Genomic DNA, 26,249 nt, shown 5'->3' with positions numbered 1-26,249 from the left:
ACATTTAAGTTGGGGATACGTCAAAAGTAACATACCTCGCTGGCGGGGTGTTTATAGTTGTGACCGCGGTCTGAATCCGTGGCCGGCGGTTTCTCGTTTCCCTTAAAGAGCAACTTCCAGGCATCTTCGTGGGTGGTCTCGAAGAGCCTCACCAGGGTCCGATGCTTCTTTGGGTTGAAATCCCACAGAGGCCGTCCTCTGCGCTGGCATGGAAGAATCCGGCAAACTAGCATCACCTAGATCACATCGACAAGCTTGACGTCCTTGGCTATCATGCTCTGAACACGCGTCTGCAACGCTATCAGCACATCAGACGAACACCAGTCTGGACTCTTCTCGACCCAAGAGGTGAGCCGCATGGGAGCACCGGAGCGGAATTCGGCAGCCGCGGCCCAGGTGGTGCCGCGGGGTTCTGTGATCTAGAACCATTGTCTCTGCCACTCCTTCACTGTCTCCACAAAAATACCTTGCGGCCAGGAGACATTGGGCAGCTTGCTCACCATGGCTCCTCCGCACTCCGCGTGCTGGCCGTCTACCACCTTTGGCTTCACGTTGATAACTTTGAGCCACAGCCCGAAGTGGGGGTGGATGCGGAGGAAGGCCTCGCACACGACGATAAACTCCGAGATGTTGAGGAAGGAATTCGGGGACAGATCATGGAAATCTACCCCGTAATAATACATTAGCCCGCAGACGAAGGGGTGGAGTGGAAACCCTAGCCCGCGGAAGAAATGGGGGATGAATACTACCCTCTCTGTGGGCTCCGGCATGGGGACGACTTGCCCCTCGGCCGGCAGACGATGGGCGATCTCCTTCACCAAATATTCGGCCGCCCGGAGCTAAGTAATGTCCTCCTCCTTGACGGAGGAGACCATCCACTTGCCCCGACCACTGGATCCGTACATGGTTGCTTGAGTGGAAAGGAGATGAGAACTTGGGCGCTGGAGCTTGAGATCGGAAAGGCGGAGGCGGAGAGAGAGCGTGAGAAGAGGAAAGGGGAATCCTTATCCCCTTATAAAGGCAACAAATATTAAACGCCTCCTCACTCGCCTTAGGATTCGCCTGTTCCCAAGGGTTGTATAAACGGCACGGTTGAGTTACCCATGCCTGCATTGATGAGAATCCTGCAATAAAGGGACATGATCTCTGTTTCGACAAGACGTGCCAATAGCAACCCCGCCTTGCAATGCCGAAGACAATCTGCGCACTGGACTCCTTGTCATTGAAAGCCAGGTTCAGGGGCTACTGAGGGAGTCCTGGATTAAGGGGTCCTCGGGCATCCGGCCTGTTATCCATGGGCCGGACTGATGGGCTGTGAATACATGAAGACCGAAGACCGTACTCGTTGGACTCTCCTTGGCGTGGAAGGCAAGCTTGGGGACCAACTATGAAGATTCCTTCTCATGTAACTGACTCCATGTAAACCCTAGATCCCCCCAGTGTCTATATAAACCGGAGGGGTTAGTCCGGAAAGGGGACATACTCATTACCATATTCACATAGGCTAGACTTCTAGGGTTTAGCCATTACGATCTCGTGGTAGATCAACTCTTGTAATACTCATATTCATCAAGATCAATCAAGCAGGAAGTAGGGTATTACCTCCATAGAGAGGGCCCGAACCTGGGTAAACATCGTGTCCCCCGTCTCCTATTACCATCGATCCTAGACGCACAGTTCGGGACCCCCTACCCGAGATCCGCCGGTTTTGACACCGACAGCGAGCGCCTCCTTTATCTTGACGTCGCTGACGCCATCAGAAAATGCTGAGATGATGGCCTCGTCCGTTACCTTGGGGATCTTGAGGCGAACGCTGTTGAAGCGCTGGATGTACTTCTGCAGGGTCTCTCCTGGCTGCTGCTTGATGCGCCGCAGGTCACCAATGCCAGGTGGGCGGTCGCGAGTGCCCTAGAAGTTGGCGATGAAACGCTCGCGCATCTCGCCCCAGGAGGAGATTGATCTCGCGGGCAAGTTCAGGAGCCACAAGCACGCGCCATCTTTGAGGGCCATCGGAAACCAGTTCGCCATGACTTCCTCAGCGCCGCTGGCCACCTCGATGCTCAGCTCGCAGAGCTGCAAGAACTCAGCAGGGTCGGGGGTGCCGTCGTAACGCGGAGGCAGGTCGGGCTTCAACTTGCCGGGTCAGACGACGCTGCGCAGCTCGGCAGTGAAGGCACGGTAGACTGCTGTAGTCACTGGAGCCCATCGTGGAGGTGGAGCCTGGTCTTGGTACCCACGCGCTGCCACCACGGGCGGCGCACGGTCTTGACGTGGTGGTGCTGGGAGTGCAGGAGCGTCTTCTTGTGGCCGCGGGATTTCTCGGCAGCTTCCTTCTTCACGCGCGGGCACCCTGCGCGGTGTGTCGCGTCACGGGGTTGCGCGTCTTGGTGCGAGGGTGACATCTTGATGCAGAGGTGGTGGAGGCTCTCCATGGGCTACATCGCCCACATCAGGAGGTGGACGAGGCAACGAGAGAGACGGTGCGGGAGAGCCCCCAGCGAAGCTGACGAGCTCGGCGATGCGGTCTAGCCAGTCTTCGTAGAGGTCGTCGACGGGGCGGTAACGCAGGAGCTCGCGCGCCATGAGCAGCGCGGCCTACGCGTCCGTGGGTGCGCGACGAGCGTGGGACGACGAGCCGACCGGAGTCAGCGACGGGGTGGCGGTGCCTCCGTCCCGCCGCACGGAAGGGTGCAGTGATGAAGCCTGCTACTCGTTCCCCGCCGGGCCGGTGGCGGCGTTGGCAGCAGGTGATGGAGAGCGATGGGGAGGCCCGCCGACGGGCGCTGTCTGGGCGACGCGAGCGTTGAGAGCGGCCCGGCGCTCAGCGCGGGCTCGAGAGCATCAGCCATGAAACTGGCGGAGCGGTGGAGCATGGATCGACGGAGGAAAAGCTTCAGCGCACCCCTACCTGGCGTGCCATATGTTGGATTGCGGGTTCCGGCAAACCCTTGTGAGGTTCGAACTCTGGGGTGCGCACGAAGAACTCTCTCTTCCTTGCTCGCTCGCTCAACGATCCCACGGCCTAGCTCGATGAACCCAAAGAACAAGAGACACAGAGGTTTATACTGGTTCGGGCCACCTCGCGGTGTAATACCCTACTCCAGTGTGGTGATGGATTGCCTCGAGGGGCTGAGGATGAACTAGTACAGTGGACGAACAGCCTCAAGAGGTGAGGTGTTCTTGGGCTCAATGAGCTAGTGTGTGTGAGGGTGGAATGGGTCAAATCCAAGATCCGTCCCCCTGCTATGGTGGTGGCTAGTCCTATTTATAGAGGCCCTGGTCGTCTTCCCAAATGTTAGGCGGGAAGGGATTCCACAACGACCAAGTTTGAAGGGGGACAACTAGTACAAGCTATCCTAACAAAAGGTGGTCATCGTCTGCCAAAGGCTCTGGTGGTGATGCTGTTGTGGGCTCCGCAATGACCTCCGTCCTGCCGTCCTGCTGGTCTTGGTCTTGTTGCACCGATATGGAAACCTTTGCCTGACACCTCGGGACTCCTCGCCTGCGCTTGCCTCTTTAGCACCAAAGAGGAAACTGGTACACTGTGCCCATTGGCGCCCGCCTGACCTTGCTCGTCATGGCTCACGTCACGTGAACCTCGTGAGGTGTCCCTTGCATAGATATCTCCGCTCCTCAGGAGCCAGCCTAGTGAGGCCGCCCCTAGGGAGGTCTTGGTGTCGTCCGCCTCGCAAAGCTTGGCCCCTCGCGAGGGTCTTAGGTTGTCACTGCTGAAGCTGGGCCGTACCAGGCCGTTGGTGGAGCCATGTGTTGGGCCGCGGGCAGGCAAGTCTGGGTACCCCCGGTCCCAGAACACCGACAACATGGGTGGTCGTCTCAAAAACCGAGGAGTCCCTTGGTGGTTGAATAGGATTGTGACTCGTGGCAGGTATGGATACCACCGCCGGCGATTTACCAAGATTTCCAGCAATTTTTTTAACTTTCCAAACGTATCCGTTATCCCGTGCCCATTGATTGCACTAAAAACGGTGATGACCAAAACGATTACACGCTTTGCAAATTGGGCAGGCAGCTGACATGTGGCCCTATTGATGACATTTACTGCAGGACAGGATACGGGTCACCATGTCATCAACCATAGCATCAAACGCAGCAGCAGCCTCCCATGTTGAAGGAATGTGACAAAGCTGCTCATCCTCAGGGCCGAGCTGATCCAGCCCAGCCGCTAACTGAGGCCCAACATGGGAAACCGGAGATTCCAGGTCCGACGTGACCGAATTTTGAAGATTCTCCTCCCTGCCATGCAGATCATGCAGTTGCGTGGAGTTGGCCGAAATATCCGGACACTGATACACCGGCGATCTAACAAAACCAAAAATAATGGGCGGCGCCTCCGTCTTCCAATGAAGGTTCATCGGCGGTGGGGGAGGAACAATAACCCTCTCATGGGCAGATAGATCATAACCCACAGCAGAGACAGTCAGAATATCATCCTGGGTGGCAGGGTATTGGTAACCCTTGCAAGCATCATATTTTTGCAACGTGATGAAGGAAAGCTTCTTCCTAATGGCTTGCCCCGATCTAATGGAAGACTTGCGAGGTGGATGATGCATAGCCAGCATGCCTAAAGTCGCATGCCGTTTGGATGGACTAACCAGAATCCATTCAGCATCACACTCTAATTTCCAATGATTAAACTCACTCTCCCAATTAGGTCCTCCACGACCCCATAGATTAAAATAGCATTTAAAATTTGGGCAAGCAAACGAACTAAGATCAAGAACACATAAACCAACTTGCTTAGAAGAGACGTTGAAGGAATAAACCTTGTCATGTATGCATGAAACTCCCAGCTCAATAGCGGAACCTCCAATGGCCGCCTCCAGAGCCGCCGCCAGAGAATCATCCGAGAGACGAAAATCATGACGTCCAAAAGACACAACCATCGTGAAATGTCCAGTGTCATCCGTAGAATGAATGGGAAAACCAGTAGATCTGAAAACCTTATCCGCAAACTCCAAACCCTTGGAGAAATCCAAGCCAAGGGTTGATCCAGAATAGATCGCCATAAGAAAATAGTATCACCCGAGAGAGAAGAAGACGCCGGAGATGATGATCGGAGGGGATCCTCAGATCAGTGGTGGTGTGAGTAGATCGCTGCTGATGGTGGGTGGGGGTGGGTGGGAGGGGGTGCGCCATCCTCAAGCTGCCTCTTGTTGCAGAATAATTGAGGTTGAAATGAGAATGCATTCTATTGACTCTTGCATAAAGTAAATACTGAAAAGTAAAAGATAGGCCCTTCGTAGAGGGAAGCAGAGGTTGTCATGCACTTTTATTTGGATGCCCAAGCTCTTAATGCAAAGGAACATCACATTATATTGCCCCTTATAATAGCAACCTTTATTATGCAGTCTGTCGCTTTTATTACTTTGCCATCACAAGTTCATACAATGCTCAATTTTCCCTTACAATAAAAGATCAAACATATTTAGGAGCATTTTTTATTGCATTATGCATCGATGACAACTTACTTGAACGATCTTATTCAATGCATAGGTAGGCATGGTGGACACTCATGGCAAGAAACTGGGTTTATGGGTTTTTGGATGCACAAGTAGTATCTCTACTTAGTATGAATTTTTGGCTAGCAAAAGATCCTAGGCAAACACCACATGTCGGAGGATCCATAACAATATAACTTCTATGCAAATATACACAACCATAACTCATTATGTTGTCTTCCTTGTCCAACTTCAACTAATTTGCTCAAGTTTGAAAATAATTAATGGGTATTCACAATCATAGAAGATGTCCAAGATAATATATTTGCATGTGAAAGTTCTCTTCCTTATACTAATCATTCATGAATTGCTTGTATGACCAATATTGTGATTGTCAAGATTCAAAAGATTTCACTTTCTAAACCCAATGTGAATCTACCACTAGGCAAGTTATAATTTCAACTTCATGATATTCAATTCATTCAACAATTTACTCATAGGATATAAGTGAAGCACAAGAGTAAATGACAAGCTACTCCAAAAATATATAAGTGAAGATTAAGCGAGTAGTTAAGTAAATGGGTAGCTAATTGAGGACTCTCTCTTATTTAAAACTTTCAGATCTAAGTATTTTATTAAAACAGCAAGCAAAAACAAAACAAAATGACATTCCAAGAATAGCACAACTCATGTGAAGAAGCAAAAAACTTAGGCTCAACCGATACTAACCAATAATTGTTGATGAAGAAAGGTGGGATGCCTACCGGGGCATCCCCAAGCTTAGATGCTTGAGACTTCTTGAAATATTATCTTGGGATGCCTTGGTCTTCCCCAAGCTTGAGATTTTTTGTCTCCTTAATTCCTTTTATATCACGATTTCCCTAAATCTTAAAAACTCCATCCACACAAAACTCAACAAGAACTCATGAGATAAGTTAGTATAATCAATGCAATAACCTTATCATTCTCTACTGTAGCAAATTACTAAAATTATTATTTAACATTGCATACTAAATGCCTCGGCATGTTTAATACTCCTATCCTCAAATAGAATCATTAAATGCGCAAACATATGCAAACAATGGAAACATAACAGCAATCTGCCAAAACAGGACAATCTGTAATGGATGAAGAAGTATCCATACTTCTGTAACTCAAAAATTCTGAAAATTTACCACACTGTAGATTATTTATCATAGCTTATTTTTCAAAAAGTTCCAACATTTTATCACATTCTAACTTTTCTCGGGAATTTTTGCAACAGCGATAAACTTTCTCTTTTGAAACGGCAACTCATATACTTGCAAGATAAGCATAGTAAAGGCTATCATTGCCACTTTTATTGAAATAAAAGATGCAAAACATTATTCTAAATAACAGAAAACAAATCCTAGTAAAATAAGATGATGCACCAATCAGAACTGATAGCATGTGCTCAATCAAAATATAGCTCCAGGTGAGGTTACCGATAATGTTGGAGGCGAAAGAGGGGATGCCTTCTGGGGCATCCCCCAGCTTCGTTGCTTGGATCTTCCTTGGATATTAACTTGGCATGCCTTGGGCATCCCCAAGCTTAGGGTCTTGTTACTCCTTATTCTCCTCATATCGATGTCTCACCCAAAACTTGAAAACTTCAATCACACAAAACTTAACGGAACTTCGTGAGATAGGTTAGTATGATAAAGAGCAAACCATTCACTTTGGTACTGTCAAAGACAAGATTCATAATTGTTCTCACACAATGCCTACTGTACCCTATCATTTGTACAATTTATATTGAGCAATATAAGCCATAGAAACTAGAAAACAAGCAAACTATGTATTCAAAATAGAATCTATCAAAAACAGAACAGTCTGTAGTAATCTGTACTCCAACCATACTTCTGCTACTCCAAAAATTCTGAATAATTAGGAAAACGTAGGGAATTAGTATATATATCACCTGTAAAAAATCAGATCAAAAGCAAGTTCCAGTGAATTTTTGAAATTCCTGGACAGAGCGCAAAAAGTTTATGTTTTTGCACAGAATCAAGTCAACTATCATCCACACTACCCCAAAGGCTTTACTTGGCACTTTATATTGAAACAAAAGCTATAAAACATGATTACTACAGTAGCTTAAGCATGTGAACACGCAAAAACAGTAGGTAAAAGTGTTGGGTTGTCTCCCAACAAGCACTTTTCTTTAATGCCTTTTAGCTAGCCATGATGATTTCAATGATGCTCGCATAAAAGATAAGAATTGAAACATGAAGAGAGCCTCATGAAGCATATGACTAGCACATTTAATTCTAACCCACTTTCTATGCATAGGGATTTTTTGAGCAAACAACTTATGGGAACAAGAATCAACTAACATAGGAAGGCAAAACAAAGTGCAACTTCAAAACTTTCAACATATAGAGAGGAAACTTGATATTATTGCAATACCTACAAGCATATGTTCCTCTCTCATAATAATTTTCAGTAGCATCACGAATGAATTCAACAATATAACCATCACATAAAGCATTCTTTTCATGATACATAAGCATAGAAATTTTGTTACTCTCCACATAATAAAATTTATTCTCATGAATAGTAGTGGGAGCAAATTCAACAAAATAACTATCATGCGATTGAAAATTAAAATCATGACGACAAGTTTCATGGGCATCATTATTCTTTATAGCATACATGGCATCACCATAATCATCATAGATAGCAACTTCATTTTCAAAATCAATCAAAACCTCTTCCAAAATAGTGGACTCATCATTAAATAAAGTCATGACCTCTCCAAATCCACTTTCATCAATATAATATCATAAAGAGGAGGTGTGCTTTCATCAAAACTTGGGGGACAAAAAATATCATCTTCATCAAACATAGCATCCCCAAGCTTATGGCTTTGCATATCGTTGGCATCATGCATATTCAAAGAATTCATACTAACAATATTTCAATCATTCTCATCATTCAAGGATTTTATGTCAAACATTTTATAGCATTCTTCTAACAATTGAGCACCATTTTCCTTCCCATCGTTTTCACGAAAGACATTATAAAGATGAATAATATGATGCAACCTCAATTCCTTTTTTTGTAGTTTTCTTTTATAAACCAAACTAGTGATAAACAAGAAACTAAAATATTCGATTGCAAGATCTAAAGATATACCTTCAAGCACTCATCTCCCCGGCAATGACACCAGAAAAGAGCTTGATGTCTACTACACAACTTCTTCTTCTTGACTCGTGTTGGGTCTCCAAGCGCAGAGTTTTGTAGGACATTAGCAAGTTTCCCTTAAGTGGATGACCTAAGGTTTATCAATCCGTGGGAGGTGTAGGATGAAGATGGTCTCTCTCAAACAACCCTGCAACCAAATAATAAAAAGTCTCTTGTGTCCCCAACACACCAAATACAATGGGAATTTGTATAGGTGCACTAGTTTGGCAAAGAGATGGTGATACAAGCATAGTAATGATAGTAGATATTGATTTTTGTAATAGTAACAATAGAAAACAGCAAGGTTGCAATTTATAAAACAGAGCACAAATGGTATTGCAATGCTTAAAAATGAGGCCTAGGGTCCGTACTTTCGCTAGTGCAATCTCTCAACAATGCTAATATAATTGGATCATATAACCATCCCTCAATGTGCAATGAAGAATCACTCCAAAGTTCCTATCTAGCGGAGAACATAAGAAGAAATTGTTTGTAGCTATTCTTTCCGATCAATCTATCCAAGAGTTCGTAGTAAAATAACACCAAGTTATTCTTTCCGACCGATCTATCAAGAGTTCATACTAAAATAACACCAAAGCAAATTCAAATTCATAATACTCAATCCAACACAAAGAACTTCAAAGAGTGCCCCAAGATTTCTACCGGAGAAACAAAAGACGAGAACGTGCATCAACTCCTATGCATAGATTACCCCAATGTCACCTTGGGAATCCGTGAGTTGAGTGCCAAAACACATATCAAGTGAATCAATATAGGGCGAAGAGGCGGTGTGGGAGGCCACCAAGGTGGGCACAACCCACCTGGGCGCGCCTGGGCCCCTAGGCGCGCCCTGGTGGGTGGTGCTCCCCTCGGAGCTCCCCTCTGGTACTTCTTTGGCCCATCGGGTGTCTTCTGGTCCAGAAAAAATCTCCAAAAAGTTTCGCTGCGTTTGGACTCTGTTTGGTATTGGTTTTCTGCGATGTAAAAAACAAGCAAAAAACAGCAACTGGCACTGGCACTATGTCAATAGGTTAGTCCCAAAAAATGATATAAAGTTGCTATAAAATGATTGTGAAACATCCAAGAATGGTAATATAGCAGCATGAATACTTCATAAATTATAGATACGGTGGAGACGTATCATTGTCGTCGCACAATTGTGCATGCGCCATCATGTCCTCATCTACCACTACTGCCTAGCCACAAGGCCTTGCGAGCGTTTTGCCAGGTTTGTCAACAACCCCAACTACAAGTTCGCTACGATGGACACTGTCGACAATGTAAAAGCGCTCGAGATTTTGGGCTTGGCCTGCCAGAAGCTTGTCGACATTCGTGGCCACTACAGGTTCTAGGGCAGCACAAAGAAGGACTCCCTGGTTGCCTTGTCGCGGCCATCATCGACCCCTACTACGAAAACAGGAAGGATGGTGCCAAGAAAAATCCTGGAGCCTTGCACAGTGCCTGTGTGCGGAGACTGAATAAAGCTCACCTCAAGTTTGCGGCCAAGAATGTATACACATGCTACGAGATGCACAGGCGGATCATTGACATGAGGGAGTGCCTTCTTCCTGTAATCGGCGAGGGATCGAGCCACCAGCAGAGCAGCGGTGGCAAGCGTCACAACAAGAAGTAGATGGTGATGAGATATGATCATTTATCCTAGTTTATTATGCATGTAATTGTTTGCTTTGGTGTGTGCAGATGTTATGTGTGTAGTCACTTATGTAATTGTATGTTTAATCTGGTTATGCAATCATGTTCTTATAAGCATATATGTTGTTGATCTATAGACAGAGCGTAGATGTTGTGCGGATAGAGCAAATCAAATCGCACACAGACTAAACTAGGGAACCCGTCGGTGATGACTTCAACAATAGCTGACAATTGTTACCAGCAAGCGTTTGCCCACAATACACACGACATGTTAGCAGGAATCGTCTGAATTGTCATCGGTCCTCCCGCATATTTCTGATTACTGACCTGTTTGCCGAGCATCACACACATCTTGTTATGTTAAACCATTTCTGTTGTTTTAGCTCATCACAAACAGTTCATCCGAGTGAACGGTATGCCATCTATCGCACACACCTTGATATGGTTGTTCATTTCTGTTGTGTTGGCTAATCGTAAACAGTTCATCCGTGTGAACTGTATGCCGTATATCACACACACCTTGATATGGCTGATCGTTTTTGTTGTGTAGCTAATCGCAAACAGTTTGTACGATTGAACTGTATGCGGTATATCGCACACACCTTGACATGCTGACTGTTTCTGTTGTTATGCTCATCGCAAACAGTTCGTATGGATCAACTGTATGCCAAGTATCACACGCACAACTCTAATATGAATCGTGCTTGATGTCTCCGCCATCGCAAACACTTCGTCTTATTGGTGACGGTTTTATTAATACACCGTTTGCGATTAATGCATCGCAGACAGTTTGGTCCAAGGGTCTCTGATTCATATGTGTCGCCTTAGCAGCATCATGCAGTAGTGTGACAACACTTGCAACAAAAAATAAAACTTAAACTAAAAACAGAGAAGTAAAAACAAAAACTAAAAGTTAACTTTAACAAAAAAACTGTAAACACAAAGACTGGGAACGCTAAACTCCTCCCTTGCAACGGCGCTAGAAAAAGGGCTTGATACCTCCTTTTATTGATCCGGTATTGGAACAGAAAAGAGTATGCCACACCTATTTCCCTAGAGGTGACGCTGGGTTATTGAACCCACGAGAGGAAGATCCCCTTGAGATGGTCTTTAGCAAGCTTTTGTCAAAGTGTCAAATCCAGCTTTTGACCGGATCAGCAAGCGAATAGTGATTCAAACACTTGTAATAAAAAAGAGGTACGTGTATGAGGTCTTATGCTTACAACCTTGTATTTGCGCTGGGATCAAATAAGATATTAATTTGTGCGCTGGAAGTCACTCATCGAGATGTGCTTGTTACGGATCAAAGTGGGGGATGTGTCCAAATAACATCATGACCGACACGAGTCCTGCATCAAGAATCTGTTGTCCTACTGCAGGCCCTATCTGTCGCGTGGGGTTGCCTCGATAATTAAGATATTAAAACCAAACATGGGCGTTTAATGACTACACCTCATTTATCCCCAAGGATATGATCCATGTTACCCTACTAAATCTTATTGTCGCCGGTGTTCGATCTCCATGATCCTGGGTACCTGCAGGGGTGAAGATCGCGGATAAGACAAGAGACATCTTCACGGAACAATTTATTTCACACATACGGGACATTATGTTAAAGTATTCCATTGACCCCCTCAACAAATACATTGCAGGGCTCATGCCTCAACCCATATCTTACCAAACTACTCACACATGGAGATCAGATCGCAGGAAGAAAACATTGAAGAACACATCTTGAGATTGATCGATTGCAATATGTCTTACAATGGACGCCTTGTGCGATGCACGATTACAAGTATGAATGAGATGGAAGAGCACTATGGTGGTGGTGGAGATGGCTATGGTGATGGAGATGGCGGCGGCTAGGGTTTGTGGATGAGTATGATGATGAAGAGGTTATGGCTTCTGTGCTCGTCTATCTGTTGACATTTCGACGGGGTCCCTTCAATGAAAGTTGTTCAGGTGGACGATCTGCCTTGAAATCCATGCCAAACGGGTGCTCATACGAGCACTCGCGCCCGTATGAAACACCATTTTTCGTGTTGTCTTCGCGCAGACGCTTCCTGTTGATTCCTTATTCCTCCATTCTCCTTCCATTCCATTTCCACAAGTGATTTCTTCCCTTTTAGCCATTTCCTGTGGAAACACATCAAAGAGAGGATTTGTGGAATCATTTGCATTCATTAGTCATTAGTACCAATATCGTAGTGAATATCTCTTTTTAAATAAAATATCTCGGTTTAAACAAAGGTGAAATGAATGTAAAATATCACTCATCAGTGCTCATGAGACTCGTGGCCAAGACCGTCCTGGTTATTCGGGACACCAGGAGGGCCATTATTTGTACCAGCCATCAGAACTTTGACTGTGGACTGAACACTTACGCATTCGACTTCATCTTGGGGAGAGGCGAACAGATCGTGGAACAAGTCGTCTCGCTTGAGCATAGCCACCTGCTCAGCTACAAGTGCAGCCACCTACTCGGCCGCGGTCTAAAGAGCCATGACATGCTTCACCCACCGCTAAAGCCGCGAGCGGCCGGACAGCTTGCGGCGATGCCTAGCGAGAAGTCAGGGGGCGTCTGATATGGGACGGACGGCTGACGGAGAAGTACTCCGTAGGAACACGCGCGGAAGTGCGCTGCGCCACGGATGGGCAGCGATTCCACGTCCAGCGGGGCTTCCTGCAACCACGCCGAATCATCGGGGATGAAACAAAGGGCATCGAAACGGATCTCGTCGCCGATCACCATCTCGAGGCTGGAAACCATGATGGACAGGAAAATTCCACCTGCGTTGTGCACTGCTAGACGCGCAGCCCCAAGGTGGGCGCCTACTGTCGTGGGAGTAATTCTAATAGTGAGTACTAGGGTACGGACAAGGGCAGACCCTAGCTACGCGAAGGTGTGACACAAAGGTTTATGAGTTTGGGCCCCTCGTGGTGGAGGTAAAGACCCTACGTCTCGAGCTCTGGAGTTGTTTGTTTTGCTTGCGTATGGATGATTACAATGGATGCGAACCCCCATCCAAGTGCTACAGGGTGTCTTATATAGAGTGCGCCGCCCCTTTATCTAGCTACATCACAGAGGGACTTGATGAGGCGTTGCTACTGGTAACTGGCATATGGATGGCTAGTAACACCTGACATCGTGCACTCTTGGATGCTCCAGATTCCACGCTGACTACTCGTCTTCCTCTGGCCAAATGCTGTGGAGGTAGCCGAGTGGGTGGAACGACATCCAAGTGAATATATAGCGTCTGAGTGGATGAATAGCATCCGAGTGGATAGGTCTTGATGGACATCTGAATGTGCTTGTGACCCAGGGGTCTTAATGCTTGTTGATGTGGGGCCCTAGGTAAGATCCAATACGTCTGTCTCGTGATCCTACTTGTAGTAGGTGACCCCAACACTACACGCCACTAATAATTGGTCAGATTACAAGTGGCGGGTGCCACAGCATGCCCGCCACTAATGTGACCCCACCTATAAGTAGTTTCCTAGTACTGTATGGGGTGAGTCCATATACATATACTAGAAGGGTTGGGCGCGCTTTGCTGTGCCGTTGGTGTTGTTGAGATTCTTAAAAAATTACTCATTTTGTTTTAAAATATATGATGTATTACTTTTTTGAAAATTCAACCTCTTTAAGTTTGATCAAATTTATGAAGAAATATATCAAAATTCATAATATAAAATTGGTGTTATTAGAATGATGCAATGAATTTCCATAAATTTTGGCTTAATATTATGGATGTCAATATTTTTGGCTCTAAACTTGGTCAAAGTTAAAGAAATTTGACTTTCCAAAGAACCAATACCCATTGTATTTTGGAACTGATGGAATATTTAGTTTGGCGGATGGGGGAGACGATGGAGTGTGTTTTATGTTTATTTATAATGCGGTTACTTGGCGGGCCTTTCATGGTGCGATTCTGTGTTATGCACTAATCAACTCATACTTTTGTTGGTAAATTTCTACGTCAGTGGCTACATGTACTATATTGCAGCTATGGTATCATCAAAGGGTGGCGCTTCTTTTTTGTAGGTGGTAAGAGGGTGCATAGGGTTGATATCTTCTAGCCGGGTGGTGTTGATTGATTTGAAAAATCGTTGGCCAGATCAAAATCGTAAACTAAATTCAAAATTGAATATCTCAATCGATTAAAAGAGCTTTAAAATTAGGGAATATGGTGAATTAAAATAATTAAATGGGAGGGCTCCTTGAGAAATTATTGACACGGTCAAAATCAGGTGACCAAGTTTTAATATGAAGACCTGAGTTAATTGTGAGGACTTCAAATTAGGAAGCATAGTGTATAGTATCAAAGAACTGAATGGGAGCTTTGAGAAATTGTTGACTTGGTCAAAATCGGGTGACCTAATTCCAATTGGACACCTCAATTGATTGTGACGCCTTTTACCCCTAGGAAGCTTAGTGATATAGTAGATATGAAGTCCATGCTAAAATCTTAGGGTTGAGAGGTGTATTTTGGGTGCATTGAAAAAGTATTAGGGTTTTAGCCCTTTCAAAAGATGAGGGTTGGAACTATCCTCATTTTCAAATTAGAATTAAATAAAATATGATGCTTATGACGTGATTATGATGCACAATCAATTCCTAAGTACTATTATTAATCCAGGGTTGTTACATCCGTGAAGAGATCAATTTCTTGGGTTACAAGCTCTCGGCATGGCAGCGGAGAGGATAGAGATAGTAGTAGGTGGGGAAACCTAGCTCTAAGGTTCTCTAGAATGTCCTGATGACTCTCTTCGGTCTCGCCTTGTATATGGCAAAGCCAGGAATAAATTGCTCGGGCCAGGCCCTAAGGATGGGCCGACTCGCTACCCTTTCAGGGGTGGCTGGCCTACTCTCCACGCCCGCGTCCCTGTCGTGAGGATGTTCGTTCCTCCGTCTCTTTGGCCTACCCTGACCCTTTGGGGATCCTGGGGGTTGAGGGGGCCGGGGATGCATCATTATCCTCGTCAAGCAGTACATGTGTTTGCTGACCAAACTAGGTTTGATCCACCGACTGAGTGGTTGGACAATCCTCCCAGATTTCTTTTGCCAATCCTCATTGACAATGTAACATTATTTAAGTCTTAAATAAAGCTAGTCATGATGGCATTTCCCTCAAAAAGAATATTTGATAATTTGATTGGTTACCACACATCTTTGATGCATTTAAGCTCAAACTGTATGGCTGATAATAGATTCAATAAAAACCTTCATAGATCAGCTGATACTAATTCTATTCTGCTCATGAAAATTGTCAGGGTTGCGTGTTGTGGTTTTTCATCACTACAAGACTTGTATTGCAAATTTATTCACAATAATAACAAATGATTTACAATAATAAATAATGAGACAGGCTAGGGTGAAAGCGCCTAAGAGTCTCTGTTAACGACGATACCGTACATCTTCTCAAATACTAGCTACTACTGGGATTTTGTTCTGCTGTATATCCCATTTACACAAAAATACATACTGACAATTTTTGTGTTGGTAAGCTAACTAAGGCTTTAAATTTTAGCACAAAGAGATATGTGTGTTTTCAATATCTATCGCCTTTGGAAGTTCAGCTTTGAGATGTTGTAACCAAAGAGGACGGCAAAGAGGACAGGGAATGCTGCCAGGGCCACCGCTCCCAGTGGCAGCAGGTCACGGCGAAAACCAAAGTAGTCCGTCATGAATGCTGAGACGGATTTGGTCTCTCCAAATACAACGATCATCCTGTCGTTGTGATCTCCGAACTGCGTGGTGAAGAAGACATTGAGCGTCCACGACATTGGGGAGATGTAGTAGAGCCATATCCACCATTTTGGTATTTGCTGCCATATGTTTATGTATTTTTTTGTAAGCACCATTATTTGATCTGTAATGGTAATGGTATATATATACTTAATACTAGCTAGTACTAGAGTTAAGATGGCTTTACTTACAGGCGCAGGCACGATGAACCCGGACATGAGATTCTGCAGGGTGTAGAACATGGATGCGAGTATGGAAGCGACTTGGATGTTGGGGGTGAGTGACACCATCAACATTCCCAGGTAGACGAAGTAGAGCAGTGTGCACAACATGGTGTACATGAACCAAAAGAACTTTGCTGCTGTCCACTCATACCCTATCATTGGATATGCTATCAACATGAAGAGCACTACCTGCACCAGCACATAAGGTATCTCCATGGCAACCTATCCCAAAAAAAGATAAGTCAATACCTGAACATAATAGTAATATAATCTATCTGAAGCTAGTAATGCTCATGTGATTAATAGGACCTGCGCAAAAGAGTAGGCCCAAGGAGAGTACATCCCTGCAAACCTTTCCCTGTACACGACGGAGCGTTCAACGGAGACAAAAGGCATCACTGACTGGCAGTTGTTGACGCCACTGAACAGAATGAATCCATACATGCAGCCCAATATGGTGAAGAGACCTTGCTGATCGTTTCTACCCTCAAACAAAAGAAGCAACTTTAGCCATCATACATTCATCAGTTAAGATGCATAATTAAGAGATGGCTTACGTACATGTGATTGATATTGCCTTGCTGCCAGAATAACACACCGAAGAAAATGCAGGCCACTGCTAAGGATACAATCCGCACCAGGTTGTAAGAAGGAGTTCTCCAATACGACAAACACTGCTTCCAGAGGCAAGCTTTGAATTGCTCCCGAAACTTCTGTGGAAACTGGGTTGGGAAATGGAGGTCACTTGTACCGGGAACTGGCATGCTCAATCGCTTCACCAGCATGTCCTTGTCCCTTTGGTTACAAAATTTAAATACTGGTTAGCATGAATATTGTGTTAACAATAATTTAAGGACTAAATGATATCTCTGTTAAGTATGCTATGATGACCTATGCTTATATTCCATTCTGATCAAAACTCATTCTGAGATCCACAAGTCTGTTTTTATTTTTTTCAGGTATTCTGATCAAAACTTACAATCTATTTTGCAAGCAACGTTTCTTTGGATAGTTTACTAGTGCCAACTGAGCTGGTTCTTCGAAATTAACTTACTTGCACATTGATGATTCCCTGTACATTTGTGCAAAATCTACTCCCAGTTGAAGTTCCATAGATGTAGAAGTAACTTCTAGCATCCATGTTGATGGGTTGTAGTTTTCCTTGATCCTGGCTACCCCAGGTATTGCCTGAAAGAACAAAGAAAATAATTTCAACAGTTTGTATACACAGGAAGGTGGTCAACTGAGTATAGCCTTCGGTGATTAATATTGCTTGCCCCTTCGTGTATTATGTAGATTGCAAAATCATGAGGACTGGAGAATGGGTTCAGAATAATACATAACAAAAAAGGATGCAAACAAAATATAATTAGATCAGGTAAATGGTATGTTTAAATTGACTTGTATCACATATAAATGGACGGTATAAATTATATGCGCATGTACTTAATTATTTTGTGTAAGGACAAGTTAAGATTACTACTTACCTGGAAATACTTGATGACCTCACATGAATGGTGTCCAACTGGCCCAGCATATATCAACTCTCCACCCCTTTTCATCAGCATCAACTAAATATATATGAGAAGCTAATTAGTAAATGTGTTATTACACTTGTATATGGATTTATTTTTTAGTTAATGAATTTATGATTAATAATGCATCTAAATTACTTTGGAACTAAGGTCTAGGGGTTATCTGAATTGCCCACATGCACGATTATGCATTAGAAAATACATATGTATTTTCAGAAATAGAGTTTCCTTTGCTACAGAACTTTGATACTCATAAATTAGAACAGATGCAGCTATCATAATCTACTTATAGTTAATTGGCAAGCTAACCTCGCAAAAAATAAATAATAATTGGCACTGCTAAAATACAACCAAGATAACTGTTGTACATAGTTTTTTCTTTTCTCCAATTAATGTGTTTCTACCCCTTGAATGGACGTGTTAGCTTGTTTTAACATCAGTTTTAACAATAAAACTGAGAAAACTGAGTGTAGTGTCAAAAACGCTCTTATATTATGGGACGGAGGGAGTACCATTTTATTCTATAAAAACACTCAGTAAGAGAAAGTTGTGATTGTACTATCACTGTTAGCTTCTCGAAAACTTTAGTCTGAGGCAGGCTCTGCATTGGACTTAATTTGGGGTTCTTTAAGTAGCTTGTTTCCTGCCGATAAAGTGTTAAGGGTTCTATCTGAAGTAGAAACTGATTTTATTCCATGTCTAATAGTTAACTTATTCCATGGCTATTTCCAATTATTACTGAAAGGTGAACAAATGCTTCACAGTTCCATAACACTTGGTTATTTCATGTTTGATTTAGACAAAACTGATTTCTGACATTCTTATCCAATACATCACTTATAATACTAAATATACTTATTATACCTGGAAAATTACCATTGCTAAATATACTTATAAAAAAACTTATTTCTTGATGCCTAGAGAGAGAATCTTGGAGAGGGATATATATGTAAAGTAGTTACCTCATCAAATGCCTCAAATATATCGATACTTGGTTGGTGAATGGTGCACACAACTGTTCGACCTGTGTCTGCAACATTCTTCACTGCACGCATGACAATAGCAGCGGCCCTTGCATCCAAGCCTGACGTTGGCTCATCCATAAATATGATCGAGGGGTTAGACACGAGCTCAACTGCAATCGTAAGCCGTTTCCTTTGCTCTGTTGATAGCCCATTTGCCCCTGGTATTCCGACCAAAGAATCTCTAATTTCGTCCAACTCAATTATTTCAAGAACTTCCTTGACAAATTCCTGCGAGGGAAAGGAATACGGGTGAGCTCACATTTTCGTCTCAACTGTTCCTACCACCTATGAGGCTAGGATACAAGAATGCAAACCCTGTACACTACACTTTTATTCTTTTCATATAGGTTTGCGTTAGGAGGGTCTTTAACTCGAGACCTCTTGGCTCCGATACCATATTGTATTTTCAACAAGAGAGACAAATATAGCTCACATTTCTTGCTTTTGAATCAACTTCTGGTGGAAAGCGCAACCAGGCTGAATATGCAACCGATTCGCTGACTGTGATCTGTGGGGAATGGACATCAGTTTGTTCACAGTAGCCTGATATCCTAGCAAAAGTTTGCTGAATTTTAGGGTACCCTCCTATTCTTATATCCCCTTCAATAACACCACCAGTTTTCCTTCCAGAAAGAACATCAAGGAGTGTTGTTTTTCCCGCTCCAGTAACCCCCATGAGTGCCGAGAGAACCCCTGGCTGGAATGCTCCTGTGATATTGTGGAGTAGCTGTAGTTTCTTTTCTATGTAACCATGCCCCCTCATTTCCTGCAATGAAGAAATACTTAGTTATTAGTGATCAGCCCTTGGTATGGCTCTAAGTTCTCCAGTCATGCTTTCACAGATGTTCTAGCTATATTTGAATTACCGCAGGGGTGTCTACATAGTAGTTGACATCCTGGAATGATATTATAAGGGGCGTGAAAGGCAATACCATCCTCCCTGCACAAGATTTAATTATTGAAGTCAAACTAAGATTATATCCCATTGACAGTATTGTGTGGTGTAGAATTCAACTAACCGGTCCTATTTGGTGACAAAACAGTCTCTGCTTGTAACTTAGGCATCATATTTTCCGTGTTGTTATCTTGGTCTACTCCATCAAATGTGGTAAGCTTATTGCGAGAGATAATAGCTCGAGAAGTTCCTGGAACTGACAGGCTCATAGGAGGTTAGAATAGGTTGCATATCTAACCAGAGCAAACAGTATGTTCTTCTGAATGAAACTATTTTTGCTCCATTTCCCATTTTTTTTTTACTTCTCTAGCATATGCTTGTTGAGTTCACAATTTATGCGACACTGTTACACTAGAAAATTATACCCCCTTCGATCCAAAATAAGTCACAGTTTTGAACTAAGGTTAGTTCAACCTAAGTTCAAAACTGCGATACTTATTTTGGATTGGAGGGAATTTACTACTTAAGTTGTTTAGCTTAATGCAATTTCGGACATGTCACACTTACCCTTTTTAATGGTCAAACCTATGGCAAAGCCTACATTGAACATCAAAGTAAACCCAAGCAATGCTCCAATTGAGATCCAGTAAAAATAGCTGGAGAAGTCTACCCCTTGATCCATTAGGATCCTCCTTCCGAGTGCTACACCAGATACCTTGATCTATCAAGATAAAAAAATTAAGTATCTTTTGATATTACATGTTTCTAAAATTAATTCATACTTGGTACGCCAAAATGTACCTCCAACCATCTTTGTGCCAAAAACTCATTTCCAGTTAAGCCTATTTCACCATACGACAATGGAGAAAGCCAGAATCCCCACTTTAGCCAATTAGGCAGAAATGCTGTAGCAATACGGCACTGAAAATGTTAGCGATGCTTGCTTAATAATTGAGGACAACCTACTTTTCCAATAAATTAGGACTCATCTGTTGTTAGCAATATGAAATGGGAGTATTCTTTTTTTGTGTGGGAAGAAAATAAGGGAGTGTCTTACAACGAGGAATTATGAAACCCCCAAACAGAAGGGTGGCTAGAAATGCCATCGTACCACCGACTGAACCAGCCACCATTGTTTGACAGTATGAGGCGATACATCGAAACATTGATAATGTTACTGTGTGCATGAGGAAGAGGACGAGGAGCTGACAGAAAAATCTGAACACAAGAATCGTGCATGTTACCACAAAGAAAGTATTGCAGCTGAAAAAACTATTTTCGCGGAAAGAAATTCTAAAAGAAAAGTAAATATAGTATTAGATAAGGGATTTTTATGTTCGACTACAATACACCAGATCACAGCAAAACCATTATAAACAATGCTATACTTTGGACTATTTTCACTGGCAAGAATCTTTTATTTTTCATTGGGTGATTATAATCCACATCTAAATGACTCGAGTTGGGTGAATGATGATAATTCCTCAATCGAAATATTGTTGTAGTTCAACTAGTGCTCCCATCCCACTTGGTAATTAGTTTCTACAACAGAATTGTAACTTTACCTGGATGCTTCCGGGGTATAGCCAATCAGGTAGTAGGATATTGTTGTCCAAGCTACTGACTCAACTAAAGAGACTGGAATTTTTAGGATAAAAGATGGTATTGCATAAGCCCATGCAGGATAGAAATAGTCGTCTCTCTGTTTGTAGAAGACCGGCAGACTGTCAATTGTCATGGCCAGCTCAGGGAATCCATTCACCATCAGCAGCAGGAGCGCATAGAAGAGTGAACCCATATAATAGTTAGCATGAATTCTGTCAACACTCATACGTGTGCGGAGAAATACTGTCCCAGTAATAACAGCAAGTAATCCAAGCTGCAGCGCAGAAATACATATGTTAGTTTATGGTGTGCATGTTTAAGTCCTGAAATTGCACACTGAGTAGGAACTGAATGCAGAATAAGATGCTGACATGCTGGGAAACTTCCTGTTGTAGACTTCTATATGGGCCAAGAGTTCAATGTTCTCAGTGTGCAGAAGAAAGTACTGCAAGATGGCTACAAGTCCATGTACCCTGTGTTAAGCACACAGTCCATATTCCTACAATATTTCGCATTTGAGCACAACTAGAGCTACATACGGCATCAATCTTTACCTTCATTGTCTACTCCCTCTGTTCCAAATTATTTGAAGTTCTAGCTTTGTCCTAAGTCAAACTTCTCAATATTGATAAAGTCTATAGAAAAATGTGATAATATCTAGCTCCCACACCAGGTGGGGTATGGGGAAGGATTATACGAGTCAAGCCTTACCCCTGCACAGTGCAACATCAAATATATGTGGTATGAAAATATATTTTATGATGAATCTACTGAAACAAATTTGGTATTGTTGATGTTGGTATATTTTTATATAGGCTTGATCAAACTTAAAGAAGTTTGAATTAGGATAAACCTAGAACTTCAAGTTATTTGGAATGGAGGAGGTACTATATATATTAATGCTGCAGTTCACTGGAGAGATGAAAGTGACTCAAATGCAGATGTAAACATAGATCTCAACTTTTAGTGCGAAAGCTTTATTGAGACCTGCAGACCTCCATAGTAGCACAAGAACTTTATTGCATCACATTGCTTCTAGATTTTGCTATATTTCGATCGGTAACTAATACTGAGCATAATGCATGTAATTTCAGGATTGTGCATTTACAGACTAGAACTCAATCTACACCCATAAAACACCTAGCATGTGACATTCTAAAATAGCACTGTAAAACTAGGCACAAAATTCCCATGCATCAATCACATTTTTTTTCTCCAAAAGATAGCTTCGACTTCCTTACCTGAATGGTTTTTGCTATGTAGATGAAGGCATTCCTTTTCATAAGAAGGAGCTCTCGTGCAAAACATGCCTTGAGTAGATCCCACTTGGATAATGAGTAGATACTGAAGGACAGGGCATTATTATCTCCTTTAGATTCGTCATACGGCTTCGAAAGCTCCCCAGCAAGATTCTGACCACTTTGAGATGCTTTGAACTTATCACAGAATTGATCAATAGTAACAAAATTATATCCTTCTTCGGTGCGGCTCCAGTATTGTTGTTGATCTTTTTTTGACAGGACCTATGTAATACATAAGTTGTTAAGAGTGGACTACCTTACGATTGTAAGCAAGAGTAAAAATAAGCATGACAAACTCAGGTTATCATAATCTAAACCCAATTACTTCATATTAACAATGTTTGCTTTCATTGAATTCACATCAGAACTATAGGTATAAATCTTACACTTTGTTAGATGACAAGGTGAACCATGCTTACATGACCCCCTAGATTCTATTGATGCTTATTTTGACATGAGCAATTCAGACTATATAAATGACTATATTTTGCTAAATACCTCTTGAAGAAAGTCAGCATCCCCTTTTCTTCCAGGGCACTTAAAGCCACAGGATTCAAAGAAACTCATAATGCAGCTCTTAGGACCATGGTATACGATTTTTCCTTCAGCCATCAAGATAATATCATCAAAAAGTTGGTAAGTCTCTGGTGCTGGTTGAAGGAGTGAGACCAGTATGGTAGACTCTGATATATGAGCTAGCTGTTGGAGACAAGAAACAATTTGGAAGGTGGTAGAACTGTCCAGCCCAGTTGATATTTCATCCATGAAGAGCGCTTTTGATGGTCCTACTATCATCTCTCCTGCTTGTAAGAAATTTTTACAAGTGAAGAAAAATAAGCATCAAGTATCGAATTAATTTATATTATTTATCCTACATAGACCAAAATTGAGGTTGGGATTACATGAACTGAATATAACACATTACAGCTACATTCTAAAAAGTAGAGAAGAATCATGCTAAGTTGATTAGTTCATGCTTGTGTGCTTTCATGACAACATAAATTTATGGTTTATCATACCCCTGTTGTTAACTTTGTTGTGGCGAGTTTCATATTAGTTCATGGTAATAATAAAGTACAGAAAGCATCGACAAAATCAATTAACCACCAGAAAAAGTGCATACCTTCCAATATGCAATTAAGGAATTTTAGTCAATGAATTGTAAATTTATTTATTTATTTATCTTGCAGAAATATCATTTACAAGATTATAGTTGAGATAATAAAACCATCCTGAAAATGTCATATGTATTGTAAATTCACCTGTGGTTAATCTTTTCTTCTCACCGCCTGAAATACCTCTTCTCATGGCATCTCCTATTAGTACATCGGCGCATATGTCAAGTCCCATTATCTGTCAGGCAAGAATGGATTATGCACACGAAAAACATTGTGCGCTAGAACCAGTGAATTATTCTTTGAACATTGTTTACCTTCATAATGTAGTCCGTTTGCATGCTTCTTTCTAAACCTTCCACAGATATTGCCTATAAGAAAGTGCACAGCAATAGTAAATGTTGCAGCTAAAGTGAACTGTTCTGTACACACATGATATGGTTTGTTCTTTTTTAAGAATCACTGAAAAATTATTATGGCACTTGACAGAAAGATGGTGTTTTCAGGTTTGATTCAATATTATCAGAGAAAAGGGTTCCAGTGGGCACACGCAGAAATGTTACAACATTATAGCAAAATAGATCAGTATTTACCTTCATGTACGTATCTATGTTGGGGTCAGGGGTGATCCCAGCCTCTTTCTCCCTTCTAATGACTTCCTTCATGATTTCTATTTTACACAAGAAATTGAGAGCACTGGGTTTAGTAGATAGAATGGGTAATTAATATTTCCTAAAATCAAGGTCTTTCTGACTATGGGGGCATTTGCTTAGATTAGTTAGTTGCTTGCTGTCCCTAAAAAATCTTGAGTAACCAGGTCCCAGAAATTGTTGTGTGCATCTTATTGATGCAGAGGCCGGGGGGTTTCAACTTCCTTTCCGAAAAAAACAGGTCCCAGAAAAAGGAAAATACCTGCTCTGCTGCCAACGCCCTGGAATCTTGCAGAGAAGTCGAGCGTCTCCCTGACAGTCATCTCAGGGACATGAAGATCATACTGGCCAATGTAAGCTGCTGTCTTCTCTGGAACAAAATCTTGCAGCTTGACACCATTGTAGTCAATTTCTCCTGTTACCTACGCACCCACACATACTATGTGAGTAAAGGAAGTACTGAAATACAGTGTTTTTTCTCTGTTTTCTGTGTGCAATTTCAGACTACACTTTGGAGTACATGCCCATTATTTGAATGACCAAGTACACGTATCGATGGAAGAAGAGTGGGGATACCTTGAGATTTTTGTTGAGCTTTCCAGCAAGTGCTAGCAAAAGGGTGGTTTTGCCACAGCCCGGGGGTCCAAGGAGAAGGGTCATCCTGCATGTACACACAGATTGGACAAATAGGAAAGAGGAGTTTTGCATACTGATGATGAGGGAGGAAGGAAAGAGGGATGTCGATCAGCAAGTACATGAACAAATATTAGGAGGAAGCTCACCTGGAAGGTTTGAGGATGCCGGTGACATCTTTGAGGATGTGGATCCTTTCTTGGTGACGGTTGAAGCCGAGCATGGTGGTGAGCAGCTGCAGATGGCAACCGCGGCATTTGAGCGAACAGGTGCCGAGACGATTAGTAGTACGGAAGGAGAAGAGAAGAGCAGAGCGGCAAGATGAGCGAATGAATCACGTACCGAGAACGTGGAGACGACGGAGTTGAGGAGCGTGGGGAGCGGCTTGCCATCGACGACCTGGCACTCGGCGTCGACGCGGAGGTTCCGCCACCGCACCTCCACCGTGGGCTGGCGCACGCCGACCCTGTCCATCCTGCGGCGCTGGTGCCGGAGCAGGCGGAGGTTGTCCTCGTGGATGTCGGCGATGAGGGTGTGCACCAGCTCCCGCCGGTCCGCAGCCCCCAGCCGGCGCACGTCCACCGGCTCCAGCGGACGAACGCCGTTGGCATTGCCATTGCCATTGGCGTTGGCGTGGAGCGGGAGCGAGGTGTGGAGCCTGTCCCAGGTGGGCATCCGCTCGATGGCCGCCCATTTCAGCTCCCCCTCTTCGTCGTGCTGCTGCTCTCTCAGGGACAAGGAGGAGGTGCAGGAGAGCGCCTCCCTCAACGACGACGGCGACAGCTGCAGCCTGCCGCTCGCAGCCGACGTCTTCTTCTCCGGATCATCTACCGCAAGACCATCTTGCCCTTGTTCCTCCTCACCCATCTCCACCTTGCTCATCGATCACCTCCTCCTAGCTGCCTCGGTTTCTTTCCTTCGCTGATGCACCAGCCAGCCAATGCATGGGACTTTATATACTCTCCCTTTTTCAATTAAAAAAAAAGCTCGCTTGACTGGATGCCGTTTGACTGTATACTCAACTAGAAATTTCTCCTAGTTACAAATGTATGAATCTCTGCAAGCTATGCTATGTCCACAAGGACAGGGCGGGTGCAAGCACATCACTCACAGTAAAATTATCGATTGGCTCAACACTATGGCAAGCCGGCCGAGTCTCCCGCCATTAGTTTACTCGATGATATGGGTACTCGTATCT

The 26,249-nt window shown here is 43.4% G+C and overlaps 1 protein-coding gene across 1 annotated transcript; it reads right to left on the bottom strand.

Annotated features, from left to right (window-relative positions):
* Positions 1-15,707: 15,707 nt before the first annotated feature.
* On the bottom strand, positions 15,708-25,988 carry LOC123120491 (ABC transporter G family member 41-like). Its single transcript, XM_044540496.1, has 23 exons — positions 25,394-25,988; positions 25,201-25,286; positions 24,995-25,079; positions 24,681-24,840; positions 24,362-24,438; positions 24,086-24,139; positions 23,916-24,006; positions 23,152-23,453; positions 22,594-22,875; positions 21,313-21,626; positions 20,805-20,965; positions 20,549-20,652; positions 20,315-20,468; positions 19,872-20,003; positions 19,719-19,792; positions 19,286-19,618; positions 18,790-19,080; positions 17,780-17,863; positions 17,347-17,480; positions 16,854-17,087; positions 16,602-16,773; positions 16,260-16,514; positions 15,708-16,148 (listed from the first exon to the last, which is right to left on the bottom strand). Exons 1-23 carry the CDS (start codon positions 25,931-25,933, stop codon positions 15,879-15,881), a joined length of 4,389 nt encoding a protein of 1,462 aa, XP_044396431.1. The 5' UTR covers positions 25,934-25,988; the 3' UTR covers positions 15,708-15,878.
* Between the last annotated feature and the right edge of the window lie 261 nt (positions 25,989-26,249).

Source organism: Triticum aestivum, chromosome 5D (genome assembly GCF_018294505.1).
Source record: "Triticum aestivum cultivar Chinese Spring chromosome 5D, IWGSC CS RefSeq v2.1, whole genome shotgun sequence".
Lineage (NCBI taxonomy): Eukaryota > Viridiplantae > Streptophyta > Magnoliopsida > Poales > Poaceae > Triticum > Triticum aestivum.
Note: the sequence above shows the minus strand (reverse complement) of the source record. Positions and strands in the feature narration are given on the sequence as shown.

Bases quoted from the DNA above. Each gene is read 5' to 3' on its own strand.
- LOC123120491 (XM_044540496.1), bottom strand. From the start codon at position 25,933: ATGAGCAAGGTGGAGATGGGTGAGGAGGAACAAGGGCAAGATGGTCTT. The intron at 24,140-24,361 runs GTAAATACTGAT...ACTTTCTTATAG, and splicing joins ACATAGATACGTACATGAAG to GCAATATCTGTGGAAGGTTT. The intron at 20,004-20,314 runs GTAAGTGTGACA...TGAGCCTGTCAG, and splicing joins AGGTTTGACCATTAAAAAGG to TTCCAGGAACTTCTCGAGCT.